At 38.5% G+C, this 17,146-nt stretch overlaps 1 protein-coding gene across 1 annotated transcript in view; it reads right to left on the bottom strand.

Moving 5' to 3' along the window:
- Nucleotides 1-14,730, bottom strand: part of HIBADH (3-hydroxyisobutyrate dehydrogenase) — a 105,420-nt gene extending 90,690 nt beyond the window's left edge. The window contains exons 1-2 of the mRNA XM_022584505.3: nt 14,511-14,730; nt 4,677-4,837 (exon numbers count right to left, since the gene is read on the bottom strand). Of these exons, the coding sequence (XP_022440213.1) occupies nt 4,677-4,837; nt 14,511-14,601 (252 nt within the window). The 5' untranslated portion in view covers nt 14,602-14,730. The remainder of the gene's footprint in view (nt 1-4,676; nt 4,838-14,510) is intronic.
- Between the last annotated feature and the right edge of the window lie 2,416 nt (nt 14,731-17,146).

Genomic DNA, 17,146 nt, shown 5'->3' with positions numbered 1-17,146 from the left:
TACAGCAATTCTGTAGGTGAGTGAAGATTAAGCACAATATTTATGTAGCTCTCTATCAGAAATGAAACGACTCTTAAGAGTTACTTATTATTTTTCCCCTCAAAACCTGCTTCAGCACTTTATTACTGTCAAGATACAAATTTAATAAATTATTTAGTCTTGCCACCCGAGACACATCTAATACATTGCCACATCCAACTCAACCTGTTTTATCCTCCACAGCACTAGGTGGACTGCTAGACACATGGGAGGTACTCAACCTGTATCGGTCGACCTAAAGTAGAAATCTCTAGAAACCTGGAGAGAGAGGCTTCCGCTTTTAAAGAAAATTGCTCCTTTGTCCCCATTCTTCACCTGGATAAATCCTTATTCTTGTGCTATCTACCTAAATGTCTAGTCTTCAGAGAACGTCCCTGACTGCCCTCTCAGCCAACGTAATGGCAGATTTTACTGAAATCTGAGGAGACTCTTCTTCTTTCCACATCACAATTTGGAATCACACATTTGTGTGATTTGATAATCTAACACCTCCTGTTGGTTCCCAAAGGCAAAGACTGTAACTGTTTTGCTCTGGGCTATATTCCCAGTACCTAGCACATAGAAAGTACTCAAGAAACATCAGTCAAATTAGTAAATTAATGAACGTCCTATCCCGTTTTGCTAAGAGATTCTAAGGTAGCCTTAACCCATAGTGATCAAAGCAATAAAAAGTAACTTTTCTTCACAAAGAAATGAGAGACTCTGACATTGTCATGTGAATAGAAAGCATTAGAAAAGGAATAACAGCTCTGTAGAGCAGAGGTGAAACCAAGACTTATGGGAACTTACTTAGAGCTACTACACACACTCCTTACTGTGCCAAACACGATTTTAAGCTCTTTACATATACGAATTCATTTAATCCTCGTAACAACTCCCTGAGAAAGCTTATTATTATTATCCTTATTATTTCACACATGAGGAAACAAATACAGAGACACTAAATAACTTGCCTGAGATTGCAGATACTAAGTGGAAAGGGCAGGTTCTAAACCCATTTTGTAGATTCTAGCTGTACTGGTTTCCAGTGGCAGCCGCAATGTTACCCCAAGCATGGTGGCTTAAAACACAGAAATGTATTCTCACAGCTCTGGAGGCCACAAGTATGAAAGCAAGGTGTAGGCAGCACCACGCTGCCTCCAAAGGAAGATCCTCCTTTGCCTCTACTAGCTTCTGGCTGCCCCTGGTGTTCCTTGGCTTGCCACAGTATAACTCTGAAGACTGCCTACAACTTCCCACGGCCTTCCCCTTGTGGCTCTCTGTAAGGACACTCATCATTGCCTTTAGGGCCCACCCGAAATCCAGGATGACCTCATCTCAAGATCTTAAACCTAATTACATCTGCCAAGACCCTGTTTCCAAATAAGGTCACTTTCACAAGTACTGGGGGTTAGAACTTGGACATTTATCTTTTTTTTAAAATCGCTTTATTGAAATATAATTCACATAACATATAATTTGCCCACCTAAAGTATATAATTTGATGGTTTTTAGTGTATTCACAGATATGTGCAACCAACACAATTTTAGAACTTTTCATCAGTTCAAGAAAAAAAATCCCATATCCATTAGCTATCTCTCCCCTATGCCTGCCTCCCTCTTTCCCCTCCTCTCCCAGCCAGCACTAAACAGCCACTAATCTACTTTCGGTCTCTACAGATTTCTCTGTTCTGGACTTTCATGTGTCAGTGCTTCATCCCTTTTTATGGCTGAATAATATATCATTGTATAGATATACCACATTTTGCTTACCACTGATGGGACATTTAGGTTGTTTCTATCTTTTGGCTATAATGAATAATGCTGCCATTTATATACAAGTTTCCGTGTGGGTATGTGTTTTCATTTCTCTTTCATATATACCTAGGAGTAGAATTACAATCTCATCAGCAGTGTGTCACAGTTCAATTTCTCCATACTTCTTGTTATCTGCCTTTGTAATTCTAGCCAACCCAGTGGGTGTGGAAATCTCACTGTGGTTTTGATTACATTTATCTGATGACTAATGATATTGGCATCTTTTCATGTGTTTATTGGTCATTTGTACCTTCTTTGGAGAAATGTCTATTCAGATCCGTTGTCCATTTAATTGAGTCACTTGTCTTTCTGTTTGAATTGTATGACTTCTTTATACATGCTAGATACAAGTCCTTATCAGATATATGATTTGCAAATATTTTATCCCATTCTGTGGGTTACCTTTTCACTTTCTTGCTGGTGTTCTTTGGAGCACAAAAGTTTTCAATTTTGATGAAGTTTTATTTTTAATTTTGTTGCTCATGATCTTGGGTGTCATATTTAAGAATCCTTTGCCAAATTCAAGGTCATGAAGATTTACCCCTATGTTTTCTTCTAAGAATTTTGTAGGACATCTTTTGGGGGACCACTATTCAACCCACTGTATACCCACTCACTACAATCCATCATAATAGATAACTACTATTTAATTCCAACAAATTTCATTGGTGCAAAACAACATATTAAACAAGGGTGTGGTATATAATCATTACTGGCCTGACATTAACTGATCCAAAAGAAATCTAGGCACTTTATTTTCTAGTAGACTAGTTTATAAATAGGTAACAGGTAGCTACATTTCAGAATCATCAAGGAAGATGCCACACATACACTTTAAAATGTCTCATACATAAATTTCATTAATTAGTGACTACATATCATGTAATTAAAAGAGCTAAAGCTCCAAAGTCAAAGACAGACCTTTGTTCAGATCCTGGCTCTTGCCATTCACTCACTGTGCAACCTTGGGGATGTTATTTAACTTCTCCAAGCATCAGTTTCCTGAAAATACTTCTGTTACAAAGATAAAATTAGATGATATGTACAAAATATTTAGTAAAAGACCTGACACGTAGGAGGTACTCATTAAATATTAGTTTCTTTTCTCTCTCTTTTAAAATGTAAATGTGTCCTTCACTCAAGTGTAAGTCTTATCCTTAAGGTGGCCTTCCTTCACACCTACCTAAAATTAGCAACACTAAAAAAGTAAGAATTTTGTTGGGGAATGGAGGTAAAAGGATAACTTCAGAATATGAGGTAATTCAGGCAGAGCATCAGAAAGCTCCGGAAATCTGGCAAGCAGCAGAAAAGAGATTCACAAAGGTATGATGTCCATTTCAGTTCTCCATAGGCAAGTTGTTAAGTGCTACAGGAATAGAGGGAAGAGTAATGGCATTGGTCACAATTTGAAAGGCCCTAAGCTTCTGCTTTGCCAGTCCAGGGTAAATCAGTTTCCATTCAATTTCCACCTCTGTATTACTAGAAGGGGTAGAAAGAGGAAGAGAAATTCATGTGATCTTTCATAAACACACACACACATGAAAACTTCGGGAACATTATTCTCCAAAATGCCAGAAGAATATGCTGTTATTACTTTGATTAAACTCTGTATTTCATTGAAGATATTTCCTCTGTTTAGAGACCAAGTACCGTTGTTACTCTTACAAATCAATATATAAACCACTGTAAAGTGCCAATATCAAATAGATGTGTTATCCCAAAAAGTAATATCCATCTCCTCAAAAAAACAATCCATCCCAGACTGAATATCAACTTGGAACGCCTTACCATCCTTGAAGATGGTAAAGCCACCTTTCCCAGAACAAAGAACTGATCAAACCTCTCCAACAAGCCTAAGTCCCTAAGCTGCTTAAGGTCATCAGTAAACCTGCTGCACTGGTGGTACAGTGTCAATATTCAGAGACTATATGGGCATAAGCAGCCACAACCTTACCCTGAAAAGTTCCAAGATGATACTCACACATCCTGAAACAACACTGCTGCCACCCCCAGATGGCATACAAACCATGATGGAGAAGGAGATGGAGGATATCCAGATCTGCAAGTAGCCTCTAAGTTGCTTAAACCTGTTCTTTATGTACGCATTGCATTTTCTCAGTATTTACTTCAAGGCTATTACCTAGAAGTTGACTATTTATTTGTTCTCTAACCATTTTCTATATTTCTCAGGAATTTTTTAGTATTCACCCAGTTCTGGGATTACATTCAGCCCTCAATTACCACTCTACAACTTGTACAAGAAGAATTTCTTCATATCTTGAAAAAAAACTCTAAATTCAGTTACTAGTAAACGGTCTCGTGTGTGTGTGTGTGTACACATATTTTACATATCATATAATATATACATATATAATATTACATATAGAGAAATAAAACTAACAAGTTAACTTTACAAATCCATTGTGTATACCTCTAAGATGTCACTTATTTGAATGTGGAACATCAAAATCTAGAAAACATTTTTAAACATCAAAATCTAAAAGAATCGGGGGCTTCCCTGGTGGCGCAGTGGTTGAGAGTCTGCCTGCCAATGCAGGGGACACGGGTTCGAGCCCTGGTCTGGGGAGATCCCACATGCCACGGAGCAACTGGGCCCGTGAACCACAACTACTGAGCCTGCGCGTCTGGAGCCTGTGCTCCGCAACAAGAGAGGCCGCGATAGTGAGAGGCCCGCGCACCGTGATGAAGGGTGGCCCCCCGCTCGCCGCAACTAGAGAAAGCCCTCGCACAGAAACAAAGACCCAACACAGCCAAAAATAATAATAATAATAATAATAAATAAATAAAAATTTTTTTAAAATCTTAAGAAAAGGTCTTACCTGTTCACCTGCATCTAGAAACTCTTTGCATGCATCAGGGAACACATCATAAATAATGAGTGGATAGCCATGTTTCATGAGATTTTTTGCCATTGGATTCCCCATGTTGCCTACTCCAATGAATCCAACTGGAGTCTTAGAAGCCATTGACCTAGAACACACTGATTTCAATACATTAGTTTTAACAGGAGCAGATAACATGTTTTATTGTAAATATTCACTCCATATTAAGAAGTCATTGTGATTTTGATATTTTTCTATTAAAAAAAACTTTTTAAAGATTAGTTTTAAACTAATGATCATTTAAAGATATCAACAATGTATAGGCAGACTAACTTCTGAGTATATAGTTCTCCAGGAAGCAATCATAAAATTTTAAGCATTCTCTCTTCTGCTTTCTATCTCTATAACATCCCCTTACTATTTTTAACAATAAACTTAATGTTATCATTTATTAAATACCTATTATATACTTTACCTGTTAAGTGAAGTATCCTAGATTCTCTTATCTGTATTACCTTCTCTAATAATGTGTATTAAAAACTGGAAGTATTCAATAAAACCTGTATCTTGGACAAGGTCCAAGAATGGGAAAACGTTTTACCTTCCCATTTCCACATTTACAGAAACCATCCCCTCCAATGGTATAAAAAACAATCTTAATAAAAATGTTAAACCCAGAAGAATGTATTTCAACCAGAAGTCACCAGTTTATAAATGGGGGGGACACTTCCATGGGCTTTCCAGGGCCAGGGTAACAGTCTCGGGACCCTGAGATGACAACTCCACGCACTTTCAGAGAAGAGGCATCTCCATTTACAGAAAAAGAAAATTGTTCTTAAAATGCTATATGCAGTGCTTCCCTGGTGGCTCAGTGGTTAAGAATCCGCCTGCCAATCCAGGGGACATGGGTTCAAGCCCCAGTCCGGGAAGATCCCACATGCCTGCCGCAGAGCAACTAAGCCCATGAGCCACAACTACTGAGCCTGTGATCTAGAGCCCGCAAGCCACAACTACTGAAGCCCACATGCCTAGAGCCCGTGCTCCGCAATAAGAGAAGCTACCGCAATGAGAAGCCCGTGCACCGCAACGGAAGAGTAGCCCCTGCTTGCCGCAACTAGAGAAAGCCCGCACACAGCAACAAAGACCCAACACAGCCAAAGATAAATAAATTCACACAAAAAAAAAAAAGCTGTATGCAGATTTTGTTTGATTTGATTTTCTTCCTTTTTACAAAAGGCTTTTTGAAATCACACTGGGGCATACAATTCAAGGTAATGCTTTTTGCAAGAGAGCAGACAGGCTTCGCATCACCATGAAAATAATATTAGACACGATTTCTCTATTTCTAGATTTAGAACTCCACTCAAGTATTTACTGCATGAAGTACTATGACACAAGCAAGATGTGGTCCTTGCCCTCCAAAAGTTCACAGTCTAGTGAGAGAACAAAGAGAAATAACTCCACTTGCCCATTTCCGTATCATTTCCCGGCTTTATTTTTCCTTTTTCTTTCAAGGACTCCAGTTTTAAAACTGTGTAGTGCACCAACTAATCACAGTCACCCTTTTTCAGATCCTCCCAACTAATGGATCCCTGCTCTTCCTTCAACTTAATCTCAATGTAATGAGATTTCCTAAAAGCAAATGATTTGAAGCCCTAATGCTTAAGAAATAGAGGTCTTCTTGGGTCAGAAGCACATTTCATTCCTATGAACTCCATGACTGTCTCTAACATTTCTGTTAAAGAGGGTGTCATTCCTGTGCATCATCGCCTTACCAGTGCTGAGTTTAATATGCTGGGTATGATAGGAGTCCTGTGCCTAACTTTCTGGTTCACAAGGGGTTTAATGACAGAGAAATGACACCTCACTGAATTTTTATTTTGATATTAAGCAGAATGAGAAGTATGCTTTGTAAGAGAACTCTAATACTAACAACTAGCATGCCTGACTACTGTGTTAAGCTTGAAAAGGTATAATTTAACTAAGAACATTAGAAACTAGGAATATTATTATTTAAATGCAGTTAATTTTAATAGGGAACTCACTCTAAGTCAAACACTTAACTATGGCAAGGTAGAACCATAATTCATTCACACATTCAACAAATACGAAGCAACTATCATATGTACCATGGCAGATGCCATCAAAGACACAAATGACATACAGTCCTTGCTTTCAACCAGCTTAAAACACAAGAGGACAACTAGGTACACAGACACTAAAACGTGAAAGTGAAGGATAAAGGATGAAAAATAATGCTGATACTAAAGAACTCATCTGGTTTGGGAACTTGAAAAAGCTAGCATTTGACCTGAGTATTCTAGGATGGGTGGGCTTTCAAGTGGAATCAGAGTAGGAACAAAGGGAGCTCCATATAGAAAAGGAATGAGTATGCACATGAGTATATGCAAGGAAATAGGAAAGCCAAGAAAAAAATGAATAAAAGTTAATATTTGTGGCAATTTTACTACATGCCAGACACTCAGTACTTTATAAATATATACTCAGTACTTTATAAATAGCACTGTCATCCCATCCCATCATTAAGCCTATCTTCCAGCTCAGGTCCCTGACACTTGGTTAGTTTAAATAAAATGCCCAAGACTTTATAAGGTTGTAATGCCAAGATTCATATTCAGCCAATCTGACTCTAGGTTCTTCATTTTAAGTGCCCTCCACTCTTCCTACAGGACGCACAAAGAAACAAAACAGCAAGATTAAGATTGCAAGAAAAAAATGCAACCATAATGTGGAAGGCTGGGAAGTATGCTCTAAACAGTTTGAGTGTATTTTGTAAGCAAGTGGTGGTACCACAGACTGAATGTTTGGTCCTCCCAAAATTTCTACGTTGAAAAAATAATTCCCAGTGTGAGGGTGTTTGGAGGTGGGGCCTTTGGGCAGTGATTAGATCATGAGGGGAGAACCCTCACGAACGGGACTAACGCCTTTACAAAAGAGGCCAGAGAGAGCTCCCTCATCCCCTTCCACCATGTGAGGACACAGTGAAAAGATGGCTGTCTTTGAACCAAGAAGTGGGCCCTCACCTGACACTAAATATGCCAGCACCTTTATTTTGGAATTCCCAGCCTCCAGAACTGTGAGAAATAGTTCTCTGCTGTTTATAAGCCATCCAATCTATGGTATTTTGTTACAGCAGCCCAAATAGACTAAGATAGGTAGTTACTGAAAGGTTTGGGCAAGAGAAATGACCTGACCAAACCCATGCTTTAGGACAGAAATGAGGCAGCAGTGTACAATGGATGAACTAAAGGAAGAGCCTGGAGGCAAAAAGACCAACATAAAAGTGACTGTCTAGGTCTGTCTTAGTCCATTCCAGCTGCTGTAACAAATATACCATAGTATAGTTGTTATGATGACTTAAACAACAAGCATTTATTTCTTACAGTTCCGGAGGCTGGGAAGACCAAGATCAAGTAGGCAACAGATCCAGTATCTGGTGAGGGCTCACTTCCTGGCTTGCAGATGACCATTTTCTTGTATCTCTGGAGAGCAGAGAGGACAAGCTCTCCTTCCTGTTTTTAGGACACTAATCCCATTCATGAGGGCTCCACCCTCATAACCCAATTACTTCCCAAAAGGCTCCACCTCCTAATACTACCACAGTGGGGATTAGGATTTCAACACATGAATTTTGGAGGGTTACAAACATTCAGTCCACAGTAAGGGCAGAGTTAATAAAGACTGGTGGCTACAGAAAAGACAGATATGAAAAATATTTCAAATACAGTAGTAAAAGGACATAGCAATAGGTTGGATTATAATATAATTACAGAAGAAAAGGATAGTGACCTTAAAAACAAAGCAACAGAAACTATCCAAAACAAAACACAGAAAAAAGAATTTAAAAAATAAAAAGAACATTAGTGAGCAGTGAGACAGCTTCAACCAGCCAAATACATAGTGAAATCGGAGTCCTCAAATGAGAGGAGAGCAAAGTGGGGACAAGAAAAATATGTGAAGAACTAATGGGAAAAATTTCCAAATTTGATGAAAACCATAAACCCCATGCATCCAAGCTCAGTGAACCCCAACACAAGAAACATGAAGAAAACTATACCAAGACACATCATAATCAAAATGCTCAAAAGCAACTGGCAGAAAAAAGACATTATGTACAAAGGAACAAAGATAAGAATGAAGGCAGATTTCCTGTCAGAAACAAAGCCAGTGAGAAAACAGGAGAGCATCATTTTTAAAGAACTGAAACAAAAAACAACTGTCAAGATAGGAATCTATCTAGCCAGTGAAACTGTACAATTATAGATGTTTGAGTATGTAGAGAGGCATGAGGAAACTGATGGGGGAGGGGTGAATGCATACATTCACTGTCTTGATTGTGATGATGGTTTGATGGTTTCACAGGTATATACACGTCAAAACCCATCAAACTGTAAATGTTAAACAGGTGCAAACTGTAAATGTTAAACAGGTGCAGTTTATTGTAAGTCAACTATATTGCAATAAAGCTGCTTTTAAAGAGTCAACATGTTTACAGAAAAAACAAACATGAGAAGACATTTCTCAATCTAAAGATACTAAAGTGATATATCAACTGAATGCAACGTGTGAAGTTTGAATGGATCTGGATTTGGGTGTTGGGGGTGAAAGTCTTATGACATTCTAAGGAAAATTATGAAATTTTAAATATGAGCTGTATATTAGGATGATACCAGGGAAGTGCTAATTGTCTCAGGTAATGGTAATTTGGTTATGTAGGAGACAGTCCTTCTTAGGAGATTCACACTGAATCATTTAGGGTTTAAAGTGTCATAGTGTCTGCATTTTAATTTCAAATGATACAGGTGGGATATGAATATACTTGGAAAGAAATAAAGCAAATATGGCAAAAGGTTGGTTAACAACCGTTGACACTGAGCAAAGAGTACACACATGTTCACGGCATCATTCTTTCAATACTTTGTTTGAAATTGTTCACAAAAAAACAAGGGGGAAAAACTTAGCACATCTCAAAAAAAATCACAAACATGACAAAACACAAATAACTAGGAAGAACACTTGCAACACACGATAGAAATAGGGCTACTTTACTATATATGCAAATAACTTTAAAATCTGGAAGAAAAATGTAAATAATCCATTGTTTTAAAGTATGCCAAAATCACAAAATGACAGTTAACAGAAAATATTAAAAAAAAAAAACTTTGAAAAAATGCTCAACTTCTGTCATAACTAGAGTAATGCAAAACAAAGCAATGTAATACCATTTTCACCTATCAGCTGGACAAATGTGTTTCTTTGATAAACTCACACCTGGTTAGAAAGGACTGATAAAACATATACTCTCATACACTGTAGAATTGTATTTTATGTCATCCTTTTAGAGAGCAATTTGAAAAAAGGATCTACATTTGAATTTTATTATAAAATTTAAATTTAAAATGTACATACTCTTTGACCCAGTAATTCCATTTGCAGGAATTTATACTATATGTAAGGGGTCAGCACACTTTTTCTTAAAGGGTGAGGGGGTAAACAATTTCAGTTTGGGGCCACAAGGCCTCTGTCACAACTATTCAACTCATCCACTATAGTTTTAAAACAGCCATACACAATATAAAAACAAGTGGCTGTGCTTGTTTTCCAATATAATTTTATTTACAAAAACAGGGACCCAGCTACTGGGCCACAGTTTGCTGACCTCTACTATATATAAACTCTGAACAACACAAAAATATAGTTTACTATAGGAATGTTTGTAACAACAGAAACATTATAAATAACTAAATACACATTATTAACAGGGCACTTAATTTATAATAACTAAATATACATTAACAAGGTACTTGATATTTCATAGAAAATCAATACGATGAAAGAGTATGTAACGTTCAAAAGAATGTGATATATCTATCTAAAAGTATAAGGAAAAAAATCTCCAGGACATGTTATGAAGTGAAAAAAAGCAAGACGCAGAGCATTATATATAATAACATACAGTATATGAGAAAAAAGAATACATATGCATTAAACGTTTTCAAGTTTCTGTAAGATGCTTAAGAAACAGCAGTTACAGCTAGAAAGTTGGACTGATGGGTCAGAGTTAGAGAAAAGACTCTTACTTTTCATTTTATAATCTTTTGAGTTTTTACCATGTGCATATAACTTTTATGACTACTTTTATAATAAATGAAATAAATAAATTGGCACACAGTGAGTGTTTAATAGTGTTATATGAATGAATTACTAACTAGAGAGAGTTTTCATCAAATGAGGATAAAAGTCAGTGCTGAAGCAAGAGTAAAGATAGTGATAAAGTGGATCCATCAAAGGTAATTTGTATTGCAGCAACCATTAAGCAAACGCTGCAGGTTGACTCTCCAATATCCTTTCCTCCCAGACCTATGATGAAGTTCCAAATTACCTAAACCAATTATGGTACCTGCATCTCTCTGCAAATGACTGTTCACAGATTGGCAGCCCTAAGTAAAAGATTTAGAAAAATCTTTTTTAAAAATCTTTTTAGAAAAATCTGGGAAAAATCAGAGTAATGTAATAGGAAATGAACTAGAGATTAAAGAAAAGATTGTATCTAATCAGCAAACTCTTGTGACTCTCCGTAACACTACCTAAGCAGCAGCCAGGAGGAAGAAGAAACTAGCCAGAAAATTTGGCAAAGTTAGTTTCTAAATATATAGATGTAAATTTACAGATTATGACCTTTTCTCCAATGGGACATGGACAAAGTTATCCATATCTTGGTAACATGAAGTGCCACCAAAAACCAGGCGACTCTAAGTTTCAAAATGCAAAAATTGGTAATAGGTTAATTATTTTACACTTCTAAAAGTTTTTTTTCCCTCATCAAAGTAAGTCATTGTAGAAAACTGAAAAATACAAAAAAGTATAAAGTCATAAGGGAAAAAGTTAATCTCACTACACAAAAATAATCAGTTAGCATTCTGTATAGCCCTTCCAGTCTTCTGAACGCATTTTTTCATTATGAGACTCTATACTGCATACACAACTTTGTGTCCTACTTTATCACATACTACGTCATAAGCATTCTTTTTGCTTTAATGCTAAGAGTTACTAAACTAAGGGTAGTGACTTACTCTATTAAGGCCTTTATTATTTGGGTCAAGTTATTTTAGAAATACAGTTGACCCTTGAACCATGAGTGGGGTTGGGGCACTGACGCTCCTCACAAAATCCAAGTATAATTTACAGTTGGCCCTCCACAACCTGCTCCAAATCTGCAGGTTAAACCAACTGTAGTACAAATTTATTGAAAACAATCCATGCATGAGCTGACCCATGCAGTTCAAACCCATTTTGTTCAAAGGTCAACTAGTATTCTCCTTATGCAATTTCACAAGTTTAAGGTCAACTTTTGGTCCCCAGAACCATGTGCAGCTTTTCAGAGTTTCATGTGCAACCCTAGAAGCTAATGTAAAGAGGAAAAAAATGGCATATATTTGATTTATACAACGAGTTATGCTGTTTTGAAGGCAGAGTTCGTACACACACAAAGAGCCAATAATAAAAAAGAACTGTACTCCCATTTCTGTCTATAATGCTGGCTAATTTTCCCACTCCACTTTTGGTCAGGTGGTCGTTTTAAGATGATCTGTTACAAATTATTTTTCCTTGTACTTGTTAGTGAATCAAATGACTGTAGAGGGTCAACATCTGTCATTTTTTTGTCTGTACAAAGAAGTCTGAAACTAAATTTAATTACCTTTTAAGATAAAACATAAAACTTACTTTTATTAAATGGTGATGAAATAGTAATGTATGAAAAAAATAGTAATGTATGTCTAGTTTAATAGTTCTCATTTTTCTATTTCCTTTTCAATGCTTTAAATATTTTAAAAGTAAGACATGCTATTACCAGCAACTTTCAGATGTCATTTTTTCAAACTGTAAATAACTGTATAGATCTTTATAATATTACCCTCCATATGATATAAACATCTTAAACATACCATGGAGACAAACATCCCACAGAATTCAGAACACTAAATAATGTTACTATTTGAACACAGTTCTTTTTCTTAATGTCCCTAGACTCCAAACTGGCACATAATTTTTCTTTTAAGACCCCAACATCAAAAAAGTTAACACTTTTGTAGTAAATTAAAATTAACAAAAATGTTTAAAACAATTCCACAGAGTAAAAACAATTACTGAAGCATTTTAAACAATCATCACACACACAAAAAAAAATTTTTTTAATTTGTCATAAATCTATATTCTTACAATGTATTTGGGTCAAAGAACAAGATTATATGCCAAAGTAGTCTACCAGCATTTCAAGGTAGGCCTTTCCAGTCTACAGAAGCATTTATTATAGTCACAGGCCTCAGACTCTTCTTCCATAAATTTTAAGAACTTTCCTGTAACTCTAAAAGGTACTTCAAGGGTTCATTAAAATACCGTTAGAACACCTTGTAAAACCACTAAACAGCACGTATGTCTTCCTTGACTAATCAAAACTGAAAGAATTGTGCATTCATGTGAAAACTGGTGCTACATTTACTACTGCAGAAGAGTGATTTTTTTTAAGTATCTCCAATGTAGGAGGCATTTTTTGTAGTTCAATACATGTAGCTCAACAGTGGTTACACTCAAGTTTGGCAATTTCTGTGAGTTTGTATCTCATTACTGTGATTCTGTATCAGACATCTGTTCTCTCCCATCATATGAAGCTTTCCCTTTTAAAGCCAGAGAGGAAATTCACTCTTCTGCTTAGATTTTTACTGAGGGGAAGGAAGGGAAGCTGTTAAGAACTCAATTCCCAGCCTTTTTTTTAAAGTAAAGATCAGAAAAAATTAATACCAAGGCTTTTTCAATCTCCCAAGTATGAGAGTGCTAAATAGTGCATTTTCAAAACTAAAAATTTTACAGGAAGACAATGGCAGTTTCCCCACAAATCAACCTATTTTCCAATTATAGAGGAATCTTGCTGTAGAAGAAAAGTGCAGGAATCATAAAGAATCAAGGACTACTTTCTAGATCCTGCTGTAATATCCTAATTCACTTATCCAAGGGGCTTTAGGTTCTTCCATCTGAAAAATGAAAGATTAGTTCTCTGGGGGTCTAAAAGCTGCCTCTTCCTAAATCGATGGTTAGCTTCCATAACTTATAATGATATGAGGGGTGGGAGGGGACGGAAGCAGGATAGGTTCAGGCCACAATTTTGAGAACGTTGAAAGTATTCTGGTTAATAATTTGACAGAAGTGCCATCTTCAGGTAGCCCAGTTACAGAGAAGCGGTGGAAGCCCGCCTGGCCGGTCAAGGGTGACTTAAAACTTTGCTGGAAAGACTGATCACCTGACTTGTAAGACTTCACTTGTGTAAAAACATCAGAAACAATTAAGGTGATTAAAACAAAAATCAGGGCTGCGGCCGGAGAGCGCGCCCACCCGGCGCGCTGCAAGGCCAGCCAGCGCTGCAAGGCCAGCCAGTGCTGCAAGGCCAGGGGTCGCTGGGGTGGGTAAGGGGTAGCCCCTGGGGCTGGGCCCTCCAATTGTCCTCAAAGCCCTAACTCCAAAGAAGCAGGACTCGGACCCAAATACTCCTTTCTCTACCCCAAGCTCTTCCCATTACCTTCCTAAGTCCCAAAAAGGACGCCGAACCCCATTCATCTAGATCTGGGTGGGGAGAATGGGGGGAAGCACTAATGGCACGGGCCGCAGAAGAGGCCAGGCCTTGGAACCAGTCAAAATGTTGGGTTTTAAGCCCCGATCCAACCGCAGCGCCTCTGGTGAAAAGACCTCTTCAGTCATCAGGGCGCGCGAAGCGCGCGGCCGGAGGAGGGACTGGGGAAGAAGGCGCGAGGTCCTTACCCGCTGCAAGGCTGGCCACTGCCGGTTGCTGCCGGCGGCTCCAGTACCGGAGGCCGGAGGCGGCTCCACGGAGCCGTAAGGAGGCTGCCATGCTGCCCCCGCCCCGCCTCCCCACGGTGACCTCCGCGGCTCCCAGCTCACCCACTGACTGCTAGGGTGCGTGGTGCGGCGGGCGGGATCGGCAGCGGCGTGGGGCTGCATGCGCACGCGCTCTGCCGCTCGGGGCGGGCACCTACCCGAGAAGGGAGGAGCGCGGCCCCGAGACGCGCGGCCCGGCGGGACATTGGACGTCAATCCCCTTACGGACAGGGAATCAGACCAATCAGAATTCCCACATCCTCCGCCCTTTGCGAACCACGAATAAGAGGCCTTCTCGAAGTAGCACATCCGGAGCCCTGGCTCCGCCCCCAAGTTCCTCCCTCATTTACAGACTGAGGGCTGGAGTCTCCTTGTTTACCAAAACGCAAAGGGTTAGTGGGAGGCGGCGGCTGTCACTCACGACCGCCTCCTTGGAGCATCTGACCCTCAGAACCGCCCCCTTGGAGTGTTGTAACTGCATGTGTTGCTTCCTTGCAGTCAAGGGCATAACTTTGACTCGCGGCAGCTGCTGCAATAGTTAAGCAAGAGCAGAAATTCCCAGTCTTTACAAGTACAGGGATCCACTTTTAACCTCAGTAAAACGTGGGTCTCTTGATGTTAGCATTTGTATTTTTAGTGTCTGTTCGTTGAGAAACATTCACAGAAATCTACCATGAATGCAATAACTGTTTTAAATTATTTGATTTTATTTTACCCAAAAGTTTCTCCATGAACTTGAAAAATTGTAGGAAAACAACTTAATATTGTTTTCTTTGAAGGATAGAATTGCTAGAAACTTGCACTATTCCAGTATATATTCCTCTGATGTTTGAAAATCCTGCACCCATTTCATAAGTAAAAACTAAAGGTAAATGAAAATGCAGAAGGTAATGTATATGTATGTGTGTCAGAGAGAAGGAGACATTCATTTCTTGTATCTGTGCTTGGTGTACATATTTGAATCTTTGAACCCTTGGGCGATAGTTAGCGGGGTTCTCATCCTCTCTGAGCCCATGAAAGGGTTGGGAGCCATGGGCACACCAAAGAAAGACTTGCAGTTTTTACGGAAAGGTAGTACAGGAGGAAAGAGTGAGGAGTGGCTAGGGCAATAGGAACCACTCCCCTGAATTCATTTTATTTATTCACGTGCCTAGGTTGTTCTTAACCTTTTAATCTGAGTAGCAGAATCAACAGAGTTGACTTTAACCCTTTTTAACCTCTGCCCAGTCACTCACAGGTGTTGAAAGTACCTTAAGGAATTGGATAATTTCCAAGGAGGCTCTCTCAGTGTTCTTGACATGCTAGCAATGTTTCCAAAAACTGGTTCAGAGTGCAAGATCCGCATTTGTAACTGATAGAGAAACAATTTCCTTCTTTGCCTTTCTCTCCACCCTAACCCTCTACTCCACACAAACCAAAACCGGAGGAAAGGAGGAAGACAAGGAAGAAAAAATTATTTCAGGTATTGGGGACAGTCTCCTAGATTTGGGTCCCTGCCCAAGTCTATTTATTGCTTTCTGGAGCATTTCCTACCTGATCCTCTCTTCCTGGTTTATTGAGTTTTAGCTGGAATAGACCTCCTGCAACCAATAAATGTAGCCCTACAGGTTTCTATAATTAACTGCTGAAATGCTGTCTGCCTTTCAACTATGTGAACCTACATAGCAGAGCTATTTACAACACAGGCCGACATATCAATTGATCTCCCAGCTCCTAAGGTTTATATCCCTATCCTCTTGAGATTTTATATCCGATCAGATGGTTTTTGTCATTTTTATTGTGAGCTACTGTTTTTGTTTCTCTAGGTTGTTTATAGGGCTCTCCTCTCGAAAATGAATATTTCTTTACAAAAGTCTGCCTCTTATGAACAGCATTCTCCTAGGACTGGAAGGGGAGAGAAGAAGGAACTCAGAAAGTAGAGGAAGCAGAGATAAAGCTGCACATGAGGCCTTTTCAATTTGCTTTTCTTAAAAAACAGAACAAAACAAAACAGATGTGCTGGCTTTGAAAAGGGAGTGAGCAGCATTGAAAGTTTGATGATTTTGGCTCAATTAGGACCAGGGTATAAGTTACAATTTCTCCATATTCCTACATCATGTGTTTTAAATATCTCCTCGTGGTAGCCCTATATTGATTCATAAATTAAGGCTCTAAGATTTTCATAAAAGTTTTCTCATAAGTATTATGATTTTTTTAAGTAACTGTTACTATTTGAAGATGCTTACAGATCTTATTGGATCTGAAAAGGCAGTTACTCCTTACGGCTGGCTTTAGTTGATTGCCTTCCTGATGTCTTTGTTGGAAAGGCCCTGTAACTTCTCCCTAAGTCACTGCCAAGTAGTTTTGCTTGAAATGGTGTTTCAATGCATTATAGGCTCTTTACTTCTGCTTCTGGGAAGAAGTAGTGGATATATTTTTCTCTGTTCCTCCCACTAAGTACAACAAAACTCTGGACATTATATCTAAAATAAACATAATGAAACTGAGTCCCTCTAAAACCAAATTCCCTTAGTAAGTCTATGATTAATCTCTCTACGCAAACCTTTATTCCCTTTCTT

Source organism: Delphinapterus leucas, chromosome 9 (genome assembly GCF_059928025.1).
Source record: "Delphinapterus leucas isolate spDelLeu-1000000601 "Yukka" chromosome 9, BTC_Dleu_Yukka2, whole genome shotgun sequence".
NCBI lineage: Eukaryota > Metazoa > Chordata > Mammalia > Artiodactyla > Monodontidae > Delphinapterus > Delphinapterus leucas.
This window is presented reverse-complemented; position numbering and strand designations above follow the sequence as displayed.